Here is a 25316-nt window from a genome sequence, read left to right as displayed (position 1 = left end):
CCCTCTTGCCCCCCCCCCCCTATCACGGTCTGTAGTCTTTTGTGAGAAATTCACTCTAGCTTAAGGATGTATCTGAGCTATATAAAAATAGTACCTATTTGATAAAACTTTGGGTAACTTTTTCTTAATTATCTATAATATACTAAAAAAATTTCAAGTCGATTCATTAAACCGTTGAAGAGTAATTATGTTAATTTTACACGTGTTCTTATGGCAAAAGCAACTTTCCTGAATGTGAAGAGTAAAAACGTATAGAAAAAATAGTACCAAAAATTTAAGTATTTTTATACATATAAATCCTGAATTATCGGAACTTGCGGAATTTGCGGAATTTGATTAGTTTTCATAACGGTTTCATAGAAATTAATTTTTATTTGTGACAATTTTGCGATTGTCATAAGAAGTTAGTAACTGGAAATGCGGTAATGTTGCAATCAACTAATGTCAAATGAATAACCTATAAATCAGTATAATAAAGTTATGTTGTAAATTCTTGTTTTGTCTGCATTGTTTCATGCAGAGGACAAGAATATAAATTAAATAATTTCGATGAACAATAGGATAAGTGTAAAATTTGAAGCTTTTATTGTTTCATCTAACCTGCCAGGACAGTGCATTACTGCCAACATACAAGCCACAAACTACATGGTACGCTGTTGCTACGTTTAACTTTTTTCATTAAATATTTATAATAACAATAAATAATATTGATAGTTATTGTTCAGACAATGCATATTTACCTGTTTTAACTTATTCCAATTACTTTTTCTCCTTTGCACTGATGGATATTGATGTTAAATAAACACGAAATTTAATGTTCTAAAGTTGAATTCAGGGCATTTTCCCTGCCAAAAGTTTTATTATAGAAAGGTGAAGAAAAGCAAATAAAAGTAATAAACTGTTGAGAAAGTAAAAAATAACTTTTTAAATAAAAATATATTATGTTAGCCACTATTTATATCACTTATCACTAGGTTTACAATACGTTTGAAGCAGATATTCAAATTTTTCGTTTTTCAAGCACTTTTGTCACCGATTGTATCTCAGATGCATCCTTAAGCACAAGAGACTATAGCCCCCACCCTCCGTGATAGGGGGTCTGGGAGGCCCCCTAGTTACATAGCTAGAGATAGATAGTATAACAGGTTTTCTAACCTAATACGCCCTCAACTTTGTCTATTAATATCTCGTTTCGCAGTAGAGAGCAACGATTTTGTCAGAGGAAAAAGTTATTTGGCATGCACAAACGCGTCGATTGAGTCTATTTTTACCGAAATCGGAGATGAGGTAGCTCTTCTGAACAATTATCGATAATATTAAAATCTTACAACAAATCTGAAAAACTATTCTTTCTACGCCATGCTTGTTTACAAATATCGCTGAAGGATAAACAAATAAGTAAAATCCACAATATTTTCACAAATATAAAAATATTAAAATTCGAATTATTTTCCTATTATTTTTTGGTGTATTGAAGCTGACATGACTTTCTAGAAAATGACGGGTTAGTACATGCACATAATTTACAAAATAATGTGATACACAAGAATTATAAATAAGGACAGTATTCATCATTGTATTTTACATAAGAAAAAATTCTGTAAGAGTGAATAATGATATACTGATAATGATGCATTGATAATGATTATATGTATAAACAAGTCAATTTTATCTTTTTTTCAGTAATATTCAAAAGTTGACACAAACATGGCGCAGTCGAGGAACTTCTGCCACAATTGGGAATAATGCAACAATAAATTTTCAAGAGAAAATGTTACAACAACCTCTTGTGAGGTAAGGCAGTTACTTTATCAAAATACCATAAACCTTGACGTAATTCACCAAGGACATATTTCTGCAAAATATTTGGGATATTTCATTCCACCTAATTATATCTATGTAATTGTAAACCAAGTCCCCTTTTCCCAGCTACGTAACTTGAAGGAAAATGAACTAAATATCCCCGACAGCACAAACTTCGAAAACACACAAAGAAACGCTTAAAAGAAGGTATGATGTATTTTTTTTTTCTTTTCGGCATCTTTAAGACATCTTTCAGAAGTTTATTCTGTCCGAAATATAACTTACCGCGTCCATCAAGTAATCAGCTGGCCACGCGCAAGCAAAGACTTCCATAAGTGCAGCTGTTGATAGAATAATGAATTGCGTTTTGTCTGCTATCGTTGTTCGCTGCGAATATATGTATACTGAGATAAGTACGCCAATATTTGCATATGAAGTTATGCTTGAATTTTATTGAAGATTGCATTGTCTTGATCTCCTTTTTGTACTTTTTGTACTTTATAGTGAGTCAAATACTCACGCCTATAATTGTTAAACCACTGGCTACAAACACCCACGAGCAAATGATTATTATCAATAACATAACTAAGCGAATTGCAGCGATTATCTCTCGAGCGTACCTGAAAGATTGATTATTTCGTGCTATCCCAAGTAGTACGTAGAAACGTACATTTAGAAACGTTTCCGAAACGTTTTACAAACGGTCATGGAACGTTACATACCCAGTAAGCAAATTGAGCGCAGACTGCGCACAGATTGGCAGCAAATTTGATCAAAAACCCACAGCAAAACCATAGCCATCTGTGTCTACATTAGGCTACGGTTTTGGCGACAGATCTTGCTGTCGGGCAATTGGTGTCAAATTTGCAGCAAAAACCACGCAAAACTTGCAGCGCAGCAAGGTCTGCGCGGTTTCTGCCGTCAATCTGCCGTCAAATCGCTATAAGCTCTGCGCAGTTTTTGCTGCAAATCTACAGCAATTATCCGACAACAAGCTCTGCCGCATATCTGGCGACAAGATATTGGCAGCAAGATTTGATATAACAGATCCTGCATCAAATTTGTTATCTATTTGCCATCAAAAGTTGATAGCAAGCTCTGCTTGAAATCTGTTCGCGCAGTTTGGCTATCTGGGTATGTTTAGAAAATGTATATGAAACTAATATGTGCTACCAACGATCATTATACAACAATGTGTCGGAACATGTCGGTTCAGTGCGTTATCATTTCCGTTAAGTGATTGAAATATTTAGTCAACACTTGAAACATTGAATCAGAATCATGTTAATTAACGTAGATTTTTCTGATCGATTTGTCGTATCTGCGCGAGTGTTAGTGCCTGTGTAAGTCTCAGTGCAATGTAAAAATTCGCGGCGAACAGGAAGTAGAATGCTGGATCGGGAAGACAGGATACGAATAGCGATACATCATATACATATTTACAGGTAGATCAAATCCTTTATCATATTGCACGTAAATTTGGAGTTCTTAAATAAAAAAATTTTAAAGTAATCGCATGCGATCAGTTGGAAAATTTTTTAAATTTACAACTAAAAAATATCTGCGTAATTATTTACAAAATCATAGAAGAATTTTTTGTTTAATTTGACTTAATCTACATGTACACAAAAGTTTTATATGTCATCGTCGGACATGCAAAGTAAAATGTTTCCAATTATAATGTATGTTTAACGTATTTGTCGATGATAAAGAAATTCCTAAATTGGAATTTAAACCAATGTTTGCAGTCGTTTGTTATTTGACAAATAATTATAAGAAATAATTTGAAATAACATCCGGGGAGCTTATTGCGGCTCTGTGTGAGAAATGAAGATGCAAAAAGTGAGCGAATTTGCTAAAATATTAATAATTTCATTAGTCAACATCGAGTGAATTTACTTTTCGCATTTTCACTTCTCACATAGAACCGTGATACGCTGCCTGAACATACTTTGCTTGTGTGTGAAAACATCCGAAATAACTTACAAGTGCAAAATACATATTGATAAACCGTTCTTTTACCTCAACAACTTAATATGCTCCCGTACACAAGTGATGAGTTCACGAGGTCCGCGAACTGCGCGAAATTGCTGGGATAAGATCTCGAAGCGCGCTGCAGTAAACCATATGAGAATACCAATAAAACCCCCGTGACAAACATTCGAGAAGCACTGCCAAACAACGATGAACTGATGCAGAAAGATAATAGTCTTGAGTGGTTCATGCTCCACATCGAAAGGATACCTTGCTTCTGTTGGAAAAGTCTGATTGACCGTTATCAGAGGTACAGCTACTGTTGCAAGCGCGGTGAGAAAAACCGAAAATATGGAGAATGCGTAAAACGGCACACACTTATTCGTGTATCGTTGATATACGTCTTTTTCGTGCGCTTCCGCGTATTCGAAACTATGTTCCATCTCTGAAATTAAATCCTACAATTTTACACGGTCTTTCGATTATAGGCTACATAATATCTAGTTTGTACAATCAAAAGCAGTAATATCTTTCATTTTAGGTGAAATCACTACATCATGCATTGGATTTGCGGTAGTATACAGCCCGGTTAACTGCAGGAACAAATACTCAACGCTGGTTGTGTGTAGTATTGTTACACCTAAAGTATAAAATAATACTGTCCTTAATTGTACTATCTAAGCTTACAAATAAATTTTAAAATTGTATCAGACACATCAAACTTGAAAAATGGATCACGAGAACAGTTTTTACAAAAATACAGCTTTACTCACCAAATCACTAACACAAAACGGACAAAGAAGTTAAATACAAAGTTTTTACCGACAATGATTTAATTAAAATTATTTTGTTGAATCATTTTAGAAACTTATTTAATCTTCATCGCGACGTATGGAGTAAAATAGGATTGGGGAAACTTACTCAAGATCAATTTGATATGGTTTCAAATTGGTTTTTCTTACTTGCAAACGATCATATTGTAAAGCGAACAGTGTTATTTCCACAGGGACTTGTATAAAGGCTCCCAATAAGCACCACAGCTTCGTTATCTTTGCTAAATCATAGTCATTATAATAAAGAGTGTATATCACAGGCACAATCAGTATTATCACATTCATGCAGAATAAGAAGCGCAAAATTTTGAAACGTATGACCTGAAATCTACTAGCGGTCTTTGGAGGAGGCCATGAAAAGCATAAAGCGGTCGTGACTTTCAAAACTACAATCGCCACTTTTGGAGTTATCTTCCATGCCATAGTCAAACTTTATCAATGTAAGAATTCTACATTCGTTCTCGATTGCTTTTTATGTTATGTTTTCTCTGTCGAAGTTACACTCTATTGCTAACTTATAATATATAAATATTTAATGTATAATAGCATGATTACACAATATACCTTGTAATTTGCACGCGTAACAATTTTATGGGAAGAGATGTATATTGTGTTCATTGAATATGTATACGGCACACACTTTAGTCTATTCGATTATTTCTTAGTCGGTACGTAGTTGAAAGTGGTATACTTATTTATAACACGGATATTACGAAAGCTTTAGATGTAAGGTAAAAAGAAATATGATAATGTATCGATTTTTATGGGAAATTGTTTTGCACGATTATCGTGGATAGTACTGAATTTATTATATTCATCTTTGTATCATACAGAGAAACAAAAATCAGCAACACGACCAATATATATAGCATTGAACGGAAATCGCCATTTTTATAAAAGACTGTGGTATAGTTTATTTGCTATTTCTTTTCATGTTGAATTCGTTTTATAGAAAATTTTACTGAATTGTTTTAAATTAACACTGTATTACACATTTTTCAAAATTTTTCTGTTTGAAGCACCCACACTTTCGGTATGTACAAGTTGCAAAATTTTTTAATTAGACAAATCACTGTGATATTCAACTAAAATACAAAAATAAAACGACTATAAAAGCCAACAATATATTGGTTTTTATAGACGCTTTATTTAAGGATTCCACTAAAAATTTTGATAAATATATATTTAATCAATTCTCACTTTTCAGTTAACATTTTGACATTATATTTATTTTTTATATCTTTATTAATTAATACATTTATAATTTTTTATACATTAATTAACATTTATTTAAAGAGATAAATATAACTATCATTCCGCTTTGGCTAACAACATGTTGGTTGTGTTCTTTTGTACAAAACAGTATTATAATTTTACTAGTAATTAAGTTAATTTTACTAGAAATTAAGTTAATTTTACTAGTAATTAAGTTAATTTTACTAGTAATTTTAATATTAATTAATTTTACTAGTAATACTATTTCGCGCGAAATGTATGCAACTGTGAAATTTAATCTTTAGTTGCGTCGTCCTCCAGAAATACTACTCGTAATGTCATTAAATAAGAGAAAGCTGTTGATACAAACTGAAATATGTAAAATAATAACGTCAATGTTTTCCCACTTCAACGACTATTTTCCAACAAGGACATGCTAAATTGTAATGAATTACATTATATTAAAACTGACTAATGAACTTGTTGGAACACGTTGGAACTTAATTAATATCAAAGTATAAAAAATGCAATAAGTGTATAAAGCAATTAAGATTTTACGAATTTTAAAAAATTTATGCTAAACAAAAATGCGTACTTATAGTAATTTTCATTCTACTCTGTAATTAATTTCACGTTGAGGAAAATTCAAAAAGCTTAGGAAAAATAAAGTTTTATTTTAACTTTTTTTTTTTTTTTTCAATGAAAAAATAACGCGTACATGTACTACAAAGGCTGTATGATAAGTACCCGTGTTTAACGACTGATAGAGTCACTGACTCGAAGTTTGTATACTAGAATCACTCTAATCAAAGTTTGACCACAACGCATGGTTTCGTCAAGACCTGCGAGAAAGATATTTTCAATCTCTATTTTTTCTTAACCTAACCTAACCTAACCTACTGTCATAGGCGTACTGTGATTGGATACTGTATACGATACTGTGGACGACATTAGCGGAACAATCAGAAGGTTCTATCTTATGGCTCGGATTATAGGATCTCTACAATATCCCTAATAGCACAGATGTCCAGGGGACATCCAGAGGACATCCTGAGGGCATCCTGAGGACATTCTTCGTCCTCAGGACGTCCTTAGGACGTCCTCAGGAGATCTTGTGCTATCTGGGTATATTAGAGATTCTATAATCAGAGTTTGGCTATAAGATAGAACCTTCTGAGTCCGCTATGTTTCGTCAAATCCCACACAGTATCCAATCACACTACGTCTATGGCAGGTTGGGTTAGGTTAAGAAAAGATAGACAAAGAGAGAAATTGAAAATATATCTCTCTTTTTCGCAAGATCTTGACGAAACTGCGCATTGTGCAAACTGATTAGAGTGACTACTGTATACCATCGTTTAACGCCATTTTTCGAATGACGCCAGTCAAAATTTCAGACAGATTTATCGAGTAATTTTGTTTTGATAACTATTGAAAGTGGGCAAGTTTGTGTTTGTTTACAACCATGGAAAAAGTGCAGGTAATTATTTAGTTTAGCGACCTCACCTCCAATTTCGATGAAAATAGACTCAATCGACGCGTTTTTGCATGCCAAATAACTTTTTCCTCTGACAAAATCGTCGTTCTCTACTGCGAAGCGAGATATTAATAGACAAAGTTGAGGGCGTGTTAGGTTAGAAAATCTATCATACTATCTATCTCTAGTTATGTAACTGGGCGGCTTCGCCCCCCAGACCCCCCTATCACGGGGGGTGGGAGCTATAGTCTCTTATGCTTAAGCTAAAGAGTGAATTTCTCACAAAAGACTGTAACTCCCACCCTATCGTGTTACGGGGGGCTGGGGGGCGAAGCCCTCCAGTTACATAGCTAGAGATAGATGGTATGACAGATTTTCTAACCTAACACGCCCTCAACTTTATCTATTAATATCTCGCTTCGCAGTAGAGAGCGACGATTTTGTCATAGGAAAAAGTTATTTGATATGCAAAAACGCATCGATTGAGTCTATTTTCATCGAAATCGGAGGTGAGGCCGCTAAACTAAATAATTACCAAAGTGCAATATCGATCAGTGATTCGATTCTTTTTTTAGATGGGAAGACATGTGAGGAAATCAAAGTGAAGTTGCATGCCGTTTATAAGAACCATGCATCTTCGATGACTACCATCAGTTATTGGTTCAATGAATTCAAGCGTGGCCGAACATTCGTTTTTGATGGAGAGCGTCCAGATCGTCCGATTGAGGTGATTATGGAGGATATGGTCAACAAAATCCATGATATCGTGTTAGCAGACCGCCGGGTGAAGATCAGAGAGATTGCTGACATTGAAATATCTCAATTGAACGCGTACAAAATATCCTACACGAAAAATTGGGCATAAGAAAGCTATCGGCGAGATGGATGCCGCATTTGCTCACAATGGAACAAAAACGGAATCGCATGACAACTTCGGAGCACTGTTTGGACATGTTTAAGCGCAATCCGAAAGAGTTTCTGCGACGTTTCGTCACTGTTGACGAAACATGGATCCATCACTACACGCCAGAAACGAAAGAACAGTCAAAACAGTGGACTTCACCCGGCGAACTTGCTCCAAAAACGGTTCCATCAGCCGGAAAGATCATGGCCATCGTTTTTTAGGATTCGCGAGGCATCATTTTCACCGACTATTTGGAGAAGGGAAGGACAATCACGGGACAAAACTATGCTAATTTATTGGGTCGATTCGACGTTGAATTGAAGAGAAAACGCCCTCATTTGGCGAAGAAAAAAGTGCTCTTTCATCATGACAACGCTTCATGACCAATTCATTCGTTCGCAATCGCCATAGCAAAACTGGTCGAATTACACTACGAATTGCTGTCTCATCTACCCTATTCTCCATATTTGGCCCCTTGCGATTTCTATTTATTTCCAAACATGAAAAAATGGCTTGGCGAAAAGCGGTTCACGTCAAACGAGGAAGTCATCGCCGAAACAGAGGCCTATTTTGCGGAGTTCGACAAATCATATTTTTTGGATGGTATAAAAACGTTGAAATATCGCTGGATTAAGGGTATCGAGCTGAAAGAAGACTATGTTGAAAAATAAGTAAAAAAAATAAGTAAAAAAAATTTTTTTAAATGCTTTTCCTTCCCTAACACGGGTACTTATCATACAGCCCTCGTACTTAGTATGTTAGTGAGATAAAAATAGCGATACTATTTAGAGATGATTTTCGTCTTACAGAATGTTACATTTTCTGCCAGAGGCTAGTGTTCATTTTAGTTTTTTATATACTTTATTTTAACACGAGATTATATCTATAATTCTTGATTTTTCGCAAGAGGTTGTAGCATTCCGTGAATGGTTAGAGTTACTCTAGAGTAACTCTAAGCAGAATTTGGCCACGAGGAAGCAAATTTTGATTTGTCCGTGTTTTATCAAATCCCACACAATATTCAATTACAGTAATCTTATTGCAACAGATTTAAGGAGAAATAGACAAAGAAATTGAAAATATATTCTTCTCTCTTGTAGGATTTTGGCTGCAGTCATGGCCAAACTCTACTTAGAGTAACTCTATAGACGATGTACAGGAAGAATGGCAGATTACGAAGATATTACCGACGCGTAATAATTCAACGATATAGCTGGTAGAAAGGAGGAAACTGAAATGGCCACTGGTGTTTGACTCCTCAGTAAGATAAACCATATATTTCTTTGGAAGGTAACACTTTCATTATACCATAATGAATCGTATACTGCTTGTGCAACATCGGTACTCTAGTAAACAATGCATAAATTTCAAAGTGATGTAATCGAGTAATCATTAAAGAGTATTCTATCTTATATCAAATAATTAATCGGAAAATACACTGAGAGAAAAATTCTATTAAAATCAACAAATATTTCTTTGATGAGTACCATTAATATATTTATTTAAATCTACATCCTCTTTATTTATATCAAATATTATTTACCTGATTTAAATAAATAATATTTGGTTTAAATAAAGAGAATGTAGATTTAAGTAAATATGTTAATGGTACCCATCAAGGAAATATTTCTTGATTTTTATATATTTTTTATCTTGATGTAGTACTTGATATTTTACGTGATGATAGTATGATAATATTTAGATCTTACAACAAATCTGAAAAACTATTATTTCTTCCTACGCCATGTTTTGTTTACAGATATCGCTGAAAGATGCACAAATGAGTAAAATTCACAATATTTTCACAAATATCACGTCATCGTGATTTTTTGTTCTTCAAGGGAAGACTGAAAAAGGTAGAATATCTTTTTTCTTTTAGACATCTTTCAGATGTCTTTCATAAGTTTATGCTTTTGAGATACAACTTACAGCGTCCATCAAGTGATCGGCCGGCCACGCGCACGCATACATTTCCATAAGTGCAGCTGTTAATAGAATCATGAATTGCGTTTTGTCTGCTAACGTACTTTGCTGTGAACATGAGCATACTGAGATGAGTAAAGTACGCAAATATTCGTAAAAAGTTATCTTATAATTTTCGTATAAAGTTATCTTTTAATTTTATTGAGAAGTGCGTTGTTCTGATCTTTCTATATCACTTTTTAGGAGTCAAAAATATAGCGATGCTAGATTAGACAGCACGAATACTCACACCTATAATTGTTAAACCACTGGCTAAAAACGCCCATGTGCAAATAATTATTATCGATAACATAACTGAGCGTATCGCAACGATTACCTCTTGAGCGTACCTGGAAGATTGATTATTTCGTGCTATCCCAAGTAACGTGTATCGTTCAGAAACATTTGTGAAACGTTTTACAAACGAGTCATGAAATGTTACATACGTTTAGAAAGTGTATATGAAATCAATATATGTTACTAAGGATCATTATACATCAGTGTGTCAGAACATGTCAGTCCAATGTGTATCTGTGCGTTATCATTTCCGTAAGTGATTGAAATATTCCGCCAACTCTTGAAACATTAAATCGGAATCGTATTAATTAACACAGTTTTCTCTGATCGATTTGTCGTATTTACGCGAGTGTCAATGCCGATCCCGGTGTAAGTCTCAGTGCAATGAGGGAATCCCCAGCGAAGCAACAGGAAGCAGAATGCTGAATCGGGAAGACAGGACGTCAGGACGCGAACAGCGATGCATCATATATTTACAGGTATGTCAAATTCTTTATCATTTTACAAATATCTATATAAATTTAAAGTTATTAACTAAAGAAAACTCGAAGACGATTGCACGTAATTATTAGTCAATCTTCTTTAATTAATAACTAAAAAATCTACGTATTCATTTACAAAATGGTAAAGGGATTTTTTGTTCAATTTGATCTAATCTACACGTATAAAATCTTCCAAGGTAGGACGATTTTATATGTCATATGTATCGATGTTATATGTATCGTCGGATACTCTATGTGGGATTTTTCCAATTGTAACGTATGTTTAACGAACTTGTGGATGATAAAGAAATTCCTGAATTGAAATTTAGACTAACATTTGTCTTTACTTAACAGTCGGACTTGTCAATATTTGACATCGGTCTTGACAAATAATTATAATTTCATGAATCTCAGATCTCATTAACCTGCAACTATACTCTCCCTCTCCTCCACCTTTCTCTCTTTTTCTCTCTCCCAGCATTTAGCTTCAAGAAATTGACAAAGCCTTATATCCAACGGCAATCCGTTGATCAATATTATATTTGTTTGTTGTATCGTTATTATCCGTTAGTAGATGAAGTTTAATAATCTTTGAAAATGATTTAATGTATATTCCAAAAAAACCACAAGTCACGTCCAAACAGGCTTGAACACGTAATATTTGTATTTGTACGGATTTCGTGCAACAGAAAATATCGATTTAATATATCGATATTTTCATATATCATCGATATTTCATCGTCATCACTAACTTTGAGCAATTAATTTGAATAATTTGAAATAACATTTGAATAATTTGAAATAAAATGTTATTTCAATGATTTGAAATAACACTCAGAACATATTCTACTTGTGTGTGAAAACATATAAATGTAAAATATTTTTTCATACGCCATTCTGTTACCTCAACAATTTAATATGCTGCCGTATACATATGATAATTTCACGAGTTCCGTTAACTGCGCGAAATTGCTGGGATAAGATGTCGAAGCGCGCCGCGGTAAACCATATGAGAATAGCGACGAAACTGCCGAGGCAAACAGCCGAAAAGCACTGCCAAACGATGATGAACTGATGCACATAGATAATAGTCCTGATCGGTTCACGCTCCACGTCGAAGGGATACCTTGCTTCTGTCGGAAAAGTCTGATTGACCGTTATTAGTGGCATAGCTGCGGTTGCAACCGCGGTGAGAAAAACTGAGAGTGTAGAGGCTGCGTAAAACGGCATGCACTTATTGACGTATCGTTGATACACGTCTTTTTCATGCGCTTCCGCGCATTCGAAACTATGTTCCATCTCTGAAGTTAAATCCTGCAATTTTACGCAGTCTTTCGGTTATAGGATGCATAATATCTTGTTTGTACAATCAAAAACAGCAGTCTTCCACTTTAAGTGAAAGCACTGCATCTTGCATTGGTTACAGTCATGTAATGCCCGATCGACTGCAGGAACAAATACGCTTAACGCTAGTTGTGTGTAATATTATAGATCGTTACATCTAAAGTGGAAAGTATTACTGTCTTTAATTTGTACGATCTAAGTTTTGGAAAAAATTTTGAAAATTGTATCAGACACGTCGAATCTGAAAAATGGATCACGAGGACAGTTTTTACAAAAATACAGCTTTACTCACCAAATCACTGACACAGAACTGATGAAATTACATAAAAAGTTTTTACCGACAATGATTTAATTAAAATTATTTTATTAAATCATTTTAGAAACTTATTTAATCTTCATCGCGACGTATCGAATAAAATAGGATTGGGGACTTACTCAAGATTAGTTTGATATAATTTCAAGTTGCTTTCTCTTACTTGTAAACGATCATATTGTAGAGCGAACTGTGTTACTTCCAGAAGGACTTGTACAAAAGCTGCCAGTAAGCACGACAGCTTCGTTAGTTTCGGTAAATCGTAGTCATTATTATAAAAAGTATATATCACAGGCACAAGCAATACTGTCACATTCATGCAGAACAAGAAACGCAAAGTTTTGAAACGTATAACTTGAAATCTACTAGCGGTCTTTGGAGGAGGCCATGAAAAACATAAAGCGATCGTAACTTTCAAAAATACAACCGCCACTTTTGGAGTTATTTTCCTTGCCATAACTTTACCAATGTAAGAATTCCGGATCCTACATTCGTTCTCAATTGCTTCTTACGTTATATTTTCTCTGTCGAAGTTACACTCTAATGCTGGTTCATAATATATAAATATTTAATGTGTAACAGCATGATTACACAATATACCTTGTCATTCGCACGCGTAATAATGTTATGAAAAGAGATGTATATTGTATTCATTGAATATTTATGCGGCATACACTTTAGTCTATTCGACTATTTCCTCGGCATAGTTAAAAATGTTATACTTATAAAACGCATATTACGAAAGCTTGAGATGTACAGTAAAAAGAAATATAGTGATGCACCGACTGTTATGGGAAATTGTTTTGCACGATAATCGCGGATAGTATTAAATCTATAATATTCACCTTTATATCATGCAGAGAAGCAAGAAATTAACAAGTATGTATAACATTAAACGGAATTCGCCAAAGATGTGATGTTCACTGTGGTAGGGCTCTTATTTTATCATTTCTTTTCGTGTTGAATCAGTTTTACACAAAATGTATTAAATTGTTTCAAATTAACTGTATTACATTTTTTGTAGCACTTGTGAGTTCTTGCTATTTTCAGAAAGAACTCTAAGCAAAAAATATTTTTATATATTTTCTAAATAAAAAATATTTTTATATATTTTCTATTTATTATTCTCAGTGTTAAAAAATGTTTAATATAAAAAATACTTGTACTAGGTACGCAACTAAGTTTCCGGGTTTCACACATGGATGGCGCTAACGACACATGTAGTCGACATACATGTCTAAAGTTGTGTTTCTTTTATAACTTGGACATCTGTCAACAATAACCAGTCATAATACCAACATATATCGCAACGCAAAAATATTTTTTCTAACAATGAAGATGTCGAGTTTTGTGCCAAATAAACAGCATTTGCGGGAAGCTTTGCTTTTCTGCTTTAACTTGAAAAAATGCAGCTGAAGCACGTCGTTTGCTTGAGGAGGCCTACGGCGAACATGCACCATCGAAAACTATCTGTGAAGATTGGTTTAAACGCTTCAGAAGTGACGGTTTCGACACTAAGGACAAGGAGCGCTCCGGAAGACCAAAAACAATTGAGGACGCCGATCTGCAAGCGTTATTGGATGAAGATGATACGCAAACACAAGATCAACTTGCAGAGGCATTAAACATGACTCGCCAAGGTATTTCCAAACGTTTACATGCCATGGGAAAAATTCAAAAGGAAGGAAAATGGGTGCCGCATGAGTTGACTGAGAAATGGAAAATCGAAGAGCCATTTCCGAAATTTTGCTTTTGCGGCATGAAAGAAAGAGTTTCCTGCATCAAATTGTTATTGGCGATGAGAAGTGGATATATTTCGAGAATCCCAAACGCAAAAAATCGTGGCTTTCACCTGGCGAAGCATCAACATCGATGGCACGGTCAAATCGCTTTGGAAAGAAGACAATGCTCTGCGTTTGGTGGGACCAGAAAGGAATCGTGTACTATGAGCTGCTGAAACCGGGCGAAACTGTCAATGGGCATCGCTACCGACAACAACTGATCAATTTGAACCATGAATTGCTCGAAAAACGGCCAGAATGAGACACGAGACACGAACGAGTGATATTGCAGCACGACAACGCTCCGTGCCATCGCACTTCCATCGTCCAAGACACCATCAAAACGCTGAAATGGGATCTGCTACCGCACTCGCCGTATTCACTAGACCTGGCCCCTTCCGATTATCACTTGTTCCGATCGATGGCGCATGGCTTAGCTGGGCTACACTTGGCCAATTTCGAAGAAGTGCAAAATTGGTTGGATGAATGGTTTCGGTCCAAAGACGCGTCGTTTATCGCCGCGGTATTCATGTATTGCCAGAGAGATGGCAAAAATGTGTAGCTAGTGAGGGACGATACTTTGAATAAACCATTTTTTGTATTTCTCTTGAAATTTTCCATTTTTTATTGATCAAAAAAATCCGGAAACTTAGTTGCGCATCTAGTAGAATCATAATTTTAAAACAATTTGTCTATTTTATTGTGTGTGTGAGAGTATTATTGTTATTGCTTGTGCAATTGCAGAACATGCAAAGAAGAAAAAATTTATTTAATTTATATTTGATAAATTTTATTAGATTTAAACAGATTATTGTAATTATCCAAAAAAATTCAACCAATAAGTATGATGTTTGATACAGGATACACATAACGATAAAATTGGTTTTTCTTTCTAAATTTGATTTTTCTTTCTAAAATTGATTTTTCTTTCTAAACATCTAAAAATTTTGGCACTAAATATGTTTATATTAATTACTTGTAGATGATAGAAATAAATCTAACAGTTCACAATATTGCAAATCATGTAATTAGTATGATACATAAGGATCAGAGATTTTGCTATAGTGAATAGATCATCGAGGTGGTTTCTAACTGTATTCGTCATTCCTAAGGTTATGCCAAACGATAAAATCAAACACATATATTAGTACAGACCCGCACAGACAACTTTAAATTTAATTACATCTTTTGGAAACGGCTTAGTTACAAATAAATTTAATTTTATGATGTTGATCACTTTCTTTAGCGCCTGTTTCTTTATCATATTTATATTAAATCCCACACACATACGTCGAATTATACGTTACAAAAAAATTTTTTAAATTTATAAAATTTTTAACGATACGGTAGACAGATACATAACAGAGGAAATTTTCATTAATTATCTTAACTATTAATTAAGAATTATTATTCACAATATTGCAAAGTCCATAATAATATCGGACGCATTAATATAACAGATAGTTCTGATGTTTTACTTACAGAATACAACGTCTTCAATAAAACCGTAGAAGATAGTCCTAAGGATTATTTTCTGTATATTTATATAAATACACATCGAGGGGGGAAGAGAAGTTGATGCAAGGAAGAAGATTGCTAAATTATAAAATACGCTAGTAATTGAATATTACAAAGCACATAAAAGTATCGCACGTATTAATGTAATATACAAGATGTTCCGGATCATCTTCACAATCTCTCGTGAGGACGTAGAGCGGATTGTGATGAACACAAAAGTCCCATACCATTTTGCGATATTTGCAATAATAGTCGAAATATTAATTAAAGAAGATTGGTGAATGATCAAGCGCGCTATAGTAGAAGAGCTGCAGTAGCGCCGTCTACCGTCGTATACTTATACATTAAGTCAAACTGAACAAAAAAGTCCTCTATCATTTTGCAAATGACCACACAGATTTTTAGATATTAATTAAAGAAAATTTATATATTATGATACACAATCATGTAGAAATTTTTTTTAATTGCTTTAATTTTTTTTAATATCTAAAAATCTATGTGGTCACTTGCAAAATGGTAGAAGACTTTTTTGTTCAGTTTGACTTAATGTATAAGTATACAGCGACAGATGGTGCCACTCATGGTGCACAGATGGTGCAGCTCATCTACCATATCGCGCGTGATTATTCACCAATCTTATCTAATTAATATTTCGACTATTATTGTGAATATCGGTATGGGATTTTTGTGTTCATCTCAATCCGAGATTGTGAAAGTAATCCGGGACATCCTGTATAGTTCTGACACTTTATACTCATAGAATATAGCGTCTTCGATAACTTTAGGATAAAACCACAGGAGATAGTCCTAAGGATTATTTTCTATACTTTTATATGAATATACACTTCTAAAGAAGGCGAGAGGAGGAAAATCGCTAAATTATAGAATATGCAAGTAATTGAAGCATTTTTGCCATATTGTCTAACAATTTCATTAGATATTATTCATTCTAACAACAAAAATTTATTCATATACATATAGTGAATTGTGCTAACGCATCCTTAGTTTCACTAAAATATTTTGACAATAAAGATATAACATTTTTTTATATTTATATTATTGCTTTATTTATATTTGCTATCTTCGCTTTCTTTGTTTATTTATATCAGGAAACACAATATTATATTTGATATTTTAGACTTCCACAGCATGGAGGAATTCACGTTTTGACTTCCGTGTTTGTTCTGCATCTTTCATGAATTTTCTTTAAATTATTTTAAATTATTTATACGTAGCTACATTTTTTATATTTTTGTATTATTAATGATATTTATTTTACAAACACATGGATTATATATATTTAATGCTTTTCGTCAATAAGGCAAAATTAAATTTCTAAATAGCACGAGACATTCTAAAATAATCCTGGGTATAACCAGGAAATGCTAAATCCCAGAATAGTTCAAAGGACATGCCGAACACGTGCAAAAATTCTGGAACCTCTTGTTTGCTATCTGCTTTTATTTAGCCTTAAAATCCTAAACGTGGATAAAATTTATCCAGAAAAATTTTTTTAATCTTATCGTTCTTAGAAATATATTTTGTTTTTCTATTATAACTTTTTTCAACTTCATTGAATCGGTAAAACATTAATAGATTCATATTTCTCGATATTTTCTACATCGATTAAAAGAAAAGCATTAAATTTTGATCATTTTTAAGAAAATTAGCATGAATAAAATGAAATAGTTCATGAATAGTTGAGCAAATGAAAATGCGTTAGGTAAAATTTGCCTATGTTTAGTATTTACGTAACTTTTTGATATTTTGGATTTTAAGATTAACATTACTTTAGTAAATGACAATATCGAAATTTTAATCTTGAAACTAAGCATATTTCCAGCGGTGAACTTGAAAAAATTCTGGACCCTTAAAAAATGTTATCCAAGATAAAAACTCGAACTATTGATTTTAAAAAAATATATAATTTTGTTTGAACTGTTGGAATTACTTGTACAATCACGGCAATTTTCAAGGACGCTATGTTTACTTTTCCTTGTTGTTCCAGCTCGACCAGCGGGCTACAGCCTTAGGATCAATGACATTAGAAAATATGTGAGGCGTTTTTTTTTTTAATAATTATAAAGTTCTTATTGAAATATAGCACTTCACAGATTTTCTGATGTCAGCGCGCTTCTAATAATTTCTCTCTTAAGATAAAAAATTATATACTATCACATTTACATAATCGTCAATGATCAATAAGAACAACTTAATATATTTAATAGAAGTTTTATCTTATGAATTTTTTTTCTCTCGAGTTTTTTTTCATAAAACAATTTATATGTAACACATGTAACAGTTAGTATGTAAAAATATTAAGACAAATACTTTTGATCTCTATATCCTTATGAAAAGAAGAAATAAAACACATTTAAAAAAAAAACTAACTTCTTACAACAAAAAATTACCTTAGATACGCTTATATAGTTTACACACGATAGATAAAATGTCCTCTTTACTTCTGAAACATTTTATTGTGACTAAAGCTGCTATGGAAAATTTTATTCCGAGTACTGGATATCTAAAGTAATTGCTATTCTATAACGTATTGATGCACTTTAATACTTTCCATGACCTATAATTTACTCTTCTTTCATTTTATATATTCGCTTTATATAAACGTTAGCAAGATGATTTTCTATAAGCTGCATTTTCTGACATAAACGGATGAGTTATACCGTGGCAAAATAATGTAATCATATATTAAATTAATTTATCTGGTATTTACACTTCCTACATTTCTTTAATAATTAATATTGGTGCTATAGATGCTAACACAATATAGATCTATACCAGGTGGCACGATGTTCTAGCGTTTATTTTACGAAAGTTCTATAACCGAGAGAGTACCTTATATTAACCATCTACAAAATCTGTGAGCATTTCATAATTATTCTTGGTGTTTTTATAATAGATTGTATCATTTAAACATACAAGTATAGATTTTCTTCAAAAATTAGTAAAAAATATTCCATGTCTCATTTGGAAGCAGTAATTTCAGTAAAAAGTGGTAATATTAAGCATGGATAATTTATTATATATTGTTTATATATGTCTATTTTATTTTGTCTTTATATAATTTATTATTATTTTTATTAAACGCAACTTACACAAACTATTTATATGAGTAATAGTTTTCATTATTGATTACAAAAGAATAGAAAAGGATTTTTTACTAAGTTAAATTTGAATAACATTCTTACTTTGTCCATTTAATTATGTCTATATACCCAAATACCACAGAGAATTCAAAAAGAATTCAGTCGTATGTCATCGATTCTAAGTTCATTTTTAGATGCAAAAATAATTCTTTTCATACGACATACGACTGAATTTTTTTCGAATTTTTTTTTAATTCTCTGTGTTATCTAGGTATTTATTATATCATGAGAATTGTTTAAGTTAGCCAATTTTCGATAAATTTTTTGTGATAAATAATATATTTAACAGATACGCATGTTAACGAAACCATGCAAGAAAAATTAACATTGAGGAAAACAATCGACATGATAAAATTAAGTTTGTTCTTAACTTGGTTTTGGCCTCTCCCAAAAGATGTAAATAAGTTGAAAATCATTTGCGTGGCATTATATCATTATTCGTCAGTAATTTTACACATAGGCTTGATACTAGGACTGATAAATACTACTAAAAACAATTTTAATGATCCTGTTATTATGTTAAAAGCGATAATATTTATCTGTCCTACAATGCATGTTATATGCAATATTGTGTTATATAGGATTACTTCTCATCGTATGCAAGTAATTAATACAAGTATATTTAATGTAGATCTTTTTGTTTATAAGATGTCAGAATAATGTTAATTATTGCACATATCTGTTTTGTATATATAAGTGGATATAATTGACTTCCAGTTAGTCATTTTCGAATTGGAAAATTTTTGTAAATTAATCAAACCTGACGAGGAAGCTATCTGCCAACAATATATTGACAAGTACGCGTTCTTTTGTGGTGGTTGTATGACTTGTATATATCTATTCGTTTTTGTTATCATCGCTGCACCCGTCGCACTGGATCAACCATTTCCGACAAATGCTGAATATCCATTCGATATTTACCACCAACCGGTTAGATCTATTCTTTTTATTCACCAATCTATATGTGCGCTACAAACTGCTGCGCACCTATGTCTGAATTTCTTCACAGCGTTTCTGCTCTTGTTTACATCAGCAAGATTTGAATTACTAATAAAGAAGCTGCGTGCAGTTACAAATATTTATGATTTAATGAAATGTGTTCAGGAACATCAGAAATTGCTGAAGTGAGATTTATTGAATATTAATATTAAATGTTGTGCATGTAGTAAATATTCATTATGATTTGTCAAAATTATTATTAATATTACATATATATTGATGTAACAGATCTACATATTGAGTGTTGATTGCTACGCTTCTATTTACGATATTACATTATTGAAAATCAAAATAATTAACATTTTTTTAGAACTAAATTAAAAACGAAAATTATATCATAGTTCCATTATTTATGATATCGAATGACTAGAAATTATTAAAAATTGTTTTTAATAAAAAAATGAGATATTTTAACTTGATATGATACATTTATTTTAGATATGCAGAACAAGTTGCTTACTTAATACGTCCTTATGCACTTATAACTATAACTTTTAGTACTTTCGGATTAATTATAATTGGTCTTATTTTTATTACTGTAAGTGTCTGTTTTTATTATTCATTATTGTAACATGTAATATTATATGTTGTGAAACACTAACTATTTGATCCTAAAAGCATTGCTGTCACATTGTTCTGACTATTATAATTAAACAAGTAATATATAATTTAATATTAATTTTCAAGTAATATATAAAGTTATATATTTATCTACATGGTAAACATTTATCTACATGGTAATATCGTTTTTATTTCTTATTGGAATATTTTAATGTACCGGAAGAATTATTTTAAATAGGATCAGCCATTGCCAATGAAGATCGAATGCATTAGTTTAGCTTGTAGTGGATTATCGGAAGTAATTATGTATACTTGGCCAGCAGAACATTTAATTGAAATTGTAAGTTTACTTCATCCCTAGAAGAATGATTTTATTTTAAAGAAAATGTTATGCATTAACTCTGCATGTTATGCATTTAAATACGCATTGCCTCTTTTCTAGAGCAGCAAAATGGGAGAAGCTATTTATGATATAAAATGGTACGGGCAGTCATTAGAACTACAGAGAAGCTTACAAATCATTTTGATGAGATCACAAAAACCAACAACTATTGCGATATCTGGTATCATGCCCTCATTATCTTTGAATTACTATGCATCGGTAAAAAAAAGTTTTAATATTATTGTTATATTGATTATTCACATATAACCTAGAATAAAAAAAATATCAAAACTATAATAGTTTATAAATAATAAATGATTGAATCATAGCAACATTAAAATATTAACATATTACGTTTGTTACAGTATATATCGACTATACTCTCCTATTTCACGACTCTACGAGTATTTATGCAAAGTAATCAAGATGTAAACTAATCAAAGATAACAAAGAAAGAGCGTATTTTGGACAACCTTCGAAAATAAATTATTATATTAGATAATTTCAATAATAGTAAACAGTGTTACATGCAAATGGACTAATTGACTACGGAGCATCTAGGGCTCGATTCTTGATGATATGCGAGTGAGATACACATGTGAGATACGAAAATCTATAGTATATGTAACGTGAATTATAGATTTTTGCATGCGCATCTTATTTACAAGTTGTCACGAATCGGGCTTCTGAAGATAAAACTATCTAAAATATATATGTGTTAACCCTTTAAGGCTCACAATTTCATAACTTCCAGTTAACTTAACTGGCCGGTTATTCCATTGGACTTGACCAATCGCATTTGACATTAAGAAGAGTTAATCAGAATTAACCAATCACTATTGGGTCTTAACTGGTCGTTAAAATTAAACGGATGTTGTGGAACTTGGTCTAAGGCGCACGATGAAACATTCTAATAACATTTTTTAATGAAATATTGTCAAAAGCACTCTAAATAGTACATTTATAAGGTTTCAACTGCCCGATCCTAAGTGGTCCCTATTGGTACCAGTGATATTTAAAGAGTTAATTTGTCTGTGGATCAACTAAGATCGTGTTCCGTTTTACACAATGCGCGCATTTATCTATAGTTTATATTACGTCAGAGAGAAGTATGAGAGCGGCCACTGGCCTGATTTCAATGGCCAGAGCTAGACGCATTTTCGAGACGCTATCTAATAAAATGCGCCTTTACTACATTCGTTACACGCATTTTCGCGGTGGTAACGATAAAATGCACCTAGTTCGTACCCGTTGTACTTCCATATAATGATAGTAAGTTAGAAAAAGACAGACGTCCAATCGCTCTATTCTTGTCTCACCACTGATGCTACACGACGTAGGCACGAAGCGAGCTAGCGGCGATATTATCGCAAAACTAGATCATCTCTCATCAGTCTCATCTTTCTCGCGCTGCGTTTTGCGTAATTTTGCAAGGAAAAAAGATTTGGAAATTGGACAATATAAAACAATAAATAAATATACAAGCTTAGATATGTCGCCCATATTTTTTGCTTATTTCTCGGCAGCCAGAAAAGATATCGATGTGATTCAAAGAAAACAAAGTTCTCCACAATTTATCCTATTGGAATTCAGAATTTACAATAATACTAATAATACTAATACTATAATAATACTATTAATAACGGTTAGCCATGGAAGTGTACGTACTTTTCGATGTCGCTGACAGCCTTTTTACTACCGATTGCATTTTTTGCGCATTTTTCGGCAACCACTAAAGATATCAAGGTGACATAAAGGATACTATCTCACAATTCATTTTATTTTTTGAAATTAGTAGTTTATAATAATATGAATAATATCGGAGACTTGAAACACCTCGGTTCGAATCCCGGCTTAAGAGGATGCTGGAGTGGACGACAAATTTGCTAAGCGTCGATAATATAGAGGCGATTAAAACGATTCAAGACGTAGAAAATGTTATCTTTATTTACCGATGTACATTAGGATTCATAAATGCCTTTACACTTCCGGTATCTAGAGAATTTGACTTTTTAAATCTAGCGCATTGTTTTTCACTAAGCGTAAATCGTGACTGTTAATTGTCGGTTCTTTCAGTAACTAACAATCACGATTCACGCTTATTGAGAAACGATGCGCCAACTCGAATAAATCCAATTCTCTAGATACCGTAAAGAATACCGAAGAATAAAGATATTTATGAATCCAACTGTACTGATTTTATATATATGTAGATATATATTGATATTTAATTGATTTACGTTTCTTGATATATCATCAAGAAATAATCCGATAAGAAGAAAGCCTCCCGAGTCGAAATTTCAATTGGCCATTGTTATGCAAGAATGATCCAATTAAAAAAATTATAAGTTTTTATCAATGGATATGGATCGCGTGAGATTTTCACATACGATACGGAATACTCCTAATGTAACGTTTCGATGGAGTAGCGTAGTAGGCTGCAATGTAATTCCGCAATATTTTTGCGGATAACAGCTCCAATACTTTTACGAAAACAATTTCGCAATATTTTTGGGGATAACAGCTTCGCTATATTTCTGCGAAGTTCGTTCGCGACTCTTCTGCAAATACGGTCCGATGAAATTCGCAAACCTATCAAATTAATAATCGCAAACGCGAGCGTGAATGAAAAATCGAAAACTATGAAAATTGTGAAGATAGAAATAAAGATTCTATTCAAAATTCACGCGAAAAAAATGTTACCGCGTGAGACGTCTATCTTCATTCGAAGGAACTTATCGCATACTGCGTAAATAAACAACTGCTCGCATGTCTGACTTGTGTACATCGCGTTTTTTGCGAGGGATCAAGCACGTTTGCTAGCATTGTCTTTATTGTGTCCCGCGTTAGAAAAACGCGGATTTTCTAAGTGAAAATTTGAAACCTGAAAATTTTCCAACGATCGTGTCATTAATTTTGCGAGCAGTTTATATAATCACGTTAGATTGCTTCGTGCAGGTGCCACACGATATCGAATTTTACTTAATAACAAATTCTACTTCATGAAATATAATCGCAATTCAAACTCACGCGAGAGAGAAAATTGAGAAAATTAACGGCCGGCGAAAAATCTATGACGCGGGTGATGTGATTGCGCATTTTCTGTGGCGCAATCTTTTTGCGCGTTGGCGCACTGCTTGCGACACTTGGAAGATCGTATTCAATAAAACTGAATAATTTTACAAAATTTTGAATGTTTAGAACATATATTCAATACTTTAAGTATCTTCCAAATAGTGTTGAGGTTTGATTAATCAAAATTTCCTTCGACAAAAATCGTCGACCAATCAATAATCCATGTTAATCAATAAATATATGTACATTAGGAGAAAAGTACTTGAAAATTTATGTAAAAAATGTATTATCACTAATATTATTATTTGAAAAAGCGATCTTCCAATTGTTTCGAGCTGTGTGATTTTTATTGGATGGCACGTACACATACTACAACTATAGCAAAGTAAATTGCATTGATCCGATAAGCATGCACTACATCGAAAGACTTTTCGTCTTTCTATTATCAATATGTTTCTTGTTTTGACTCACCAAACCGCTGATCAGAATAGCTACATTCTGCTTTCGTTTCTGGAACAGAAAAATGTCATTTCACCGATTAGATTTATGCATCGATTTGAGTGAAGAAGTTTGAAGGATTAAAAAAAATAAGCGCGATATTTTTCACGTTGAAAGAATTTTTTGAAATGCTTTCACACTTGGAATATTCCACTTTCCTTTTTCTTGACGTTGCAAATAAATCTCTTAATCAGAACAAATCAAAATTTTTCAAGAGGTGATGTTACTCAGAAAAAATTCTCCCCGCGTGTAATTACGATTTAATGCGATCTTTGATTCGATTCAAATTCTCGATTTCGAACAAAAGAATTATCAATCTTGTTGGATTTATAATTACAAATGTTAATTAATGAAGCTCACCTTCGAGCTGACCCCGCTCGCCCCGAGCCAGATCCTCCGGCGCAGCAGCCCCTAATGCAGGATTTACACCGCGTCCGACGTACGACGTCCGATATCCAATAAGAGAACAGTTTTCCAATGGAGAATTGAATTTTCTATTAGAAAGCTCTTCTATTGGATATCGAATGTTGTATGTCGGATACAGTGTGAATCCTGCATAAGAGTCGGCTGGTCTAATGGCTCTTGCACACAGGACGCAGTAATGCTACTTTCCGTAATAATCTTCTAGCTCTTATGGCTCCTGCACACAGGACGCGGCAAGCATTACCGCATCCTGTGTGCAGGAACCATTATAGAAAAACAACATTGATTGGCTGTCGCGCGGACTTCCGCCG

General features: G+C 33.1%; 3 protein-coding genes and 1 long non-coding RNA gene across 5 annotated transcripts in view; 2 read left to right on the top strand and 2 right to left on the bottom strand.

Annotated features, from left to right (window-relative positions):
- Positions 1–2015, top strand: part of LOC116851545 — a 2624-nt gene extending 609 nt beyond the window's left edge. The window contains exons 1-3 of one of the 2 annotated variants that reach the window (XR_004379602.1): positions 1037–1504; positions 1684–1794; positions 1930–2015. This is a non-coding gene — a long non-coding RNA (uncharacterized LOC116851545). Of the gene's footprint in view, positions 1–1036; positions 1505–1683; positions 1795–1929 lie in introns of those variants that run through there. The other variant, XR_004379601.1, reaches the window with a different exon arrangement.
- The window catches only part of LOC116851544 (odorant receptor 49b-like), an 8024-nt gene extending 2991 nt beyond the window's left edge, over positions 1–5033 (bottom strand). The window contains exons 1-4 of the mRNA XM_032831041.1: positions 4740–5033; positions 3826–4235; positions 2324–2423; positions 2089–2190 (exon numbers count right to left, since the gene is read on the bottom strand). Coding sequence (XP_032686932.1) covers positions 2089–2190; positions 2324–2423; positions 3826–4235; positions 4740–5033 — 906 coding nt within the window. The remainder of the gene's footprint in view (positions 1–2088; positions 2191–2323; positions 2424–3825; positions 4236–4739) is intronic.
- Positions 5034–6119: 1086 nt separating this feature from the next.
- Positions 6120–13061, bottom strand: LOC116851525 (odorant receptor 49b-like). Its single transcript, XM_032830989.1, has 6 exons — positions 12768–13061; positions 11852–12261; positions 10419–10518; positions 10136–10237; positions 9394–9552; positions 6120–6194 (listed from the first exon to the last, which is right to left on the bottom strand). The coding sequence occupies exons 1-6, from the start codon at positions 13059–13061 to the stop codon at positions 6120–6122; spliced, it is 1140 nt and encodes a 379-aa protein (XP_032686880.1).
- A 5691-nt stretch (positions 13062–18752) lies between these two features.
- LOC116851542 (odorant receptor 67c-like) lies at positions 18753–21557 on the top strand. Its single transcript, XM_032831037.1, has 7 exons — positions 18753–18781; positions 19357–19463; positions 19785–20191; positions 20505–20604; positions 20866–20967; positions 21070–21228; positions 21375–21557. The coding sequence occupies exons 2-7, from the start codon at positions 19377–19379 to the stop codon at positions 21444–21446; spliced, it is 927 nt and encodes a 308-aa protein (XP_032686928.1). The 5' UTR covers positions 18753–18781; positions 19357–19376; the 3' UTR covers positions 21447–21557.
- Positions 21558–25316: the final 3759 nt, after the last annotated feature.

Source organism: Odontomachus brunneus, unplaced genomic scaffold (genome assembly GCF_010583005.1).
Source record: "Odontomachus brunneus isolate Ranch 3 - 2012 unplaced genomic scaffold, Obru_v1 Obru_scaffold_177, whole genome shotgun sequence".
Taxonomy (NCBI): domain Eukaryota; kingdom Metazoa; phylum Arthropoda; class Insecta; order Hymenoptera; family Formicidae; genus Odontomachus; species Odontomachus brunneus.
This window is presented reverse-complemented; position numbering and strand designations above follow the sequence as displayed.

Bases quoted from the DNA above. Each gene is read 5' to 3' on its own strand.
- LOC116851542 (XM_032831037.1), top strand. From the start codon at position 19,377: ATGCAAGAAAAATTAACATTGAGGAAAACAATCGACATGATAAAATTA. The intron at 19,464-19,784 runs GTAAATAAGTTG...ATTGACTTCCAG, and splicing joins TTTGGCCTCTCCCAAAAGAT to TTAGTCATTTTCGAATTGGA. The intron at 21,229-21,374 runs GTAAAAAAAAGT...CGTTTGTTACAG, and splicing joins CTTTGAATTACTATGCATCG to TATATATCGACTATACTCTC.
- LOC116851525 (XM_032830989.1), bottom strand. From the start codon at position 13,061: ATGGCAAGGAAAATAACTCCAAAAGTGGCGGTTGTATTTTTGAAAGTT. The intron at 10,238-10,418 runs GTGAGTATTCGT...TCATGTTCACAG, and splicing joins GTGGTTTAACAATTATAGGT to CAAAGTACGTTAGCAGACAA. The intron at 6,195-9,393 runs GTAATATCTTCG...TACATATTTCAG, and splicing joins CGTTGAATTATTACGCGTCG to TTTGTATCAACAGCTTTCTC.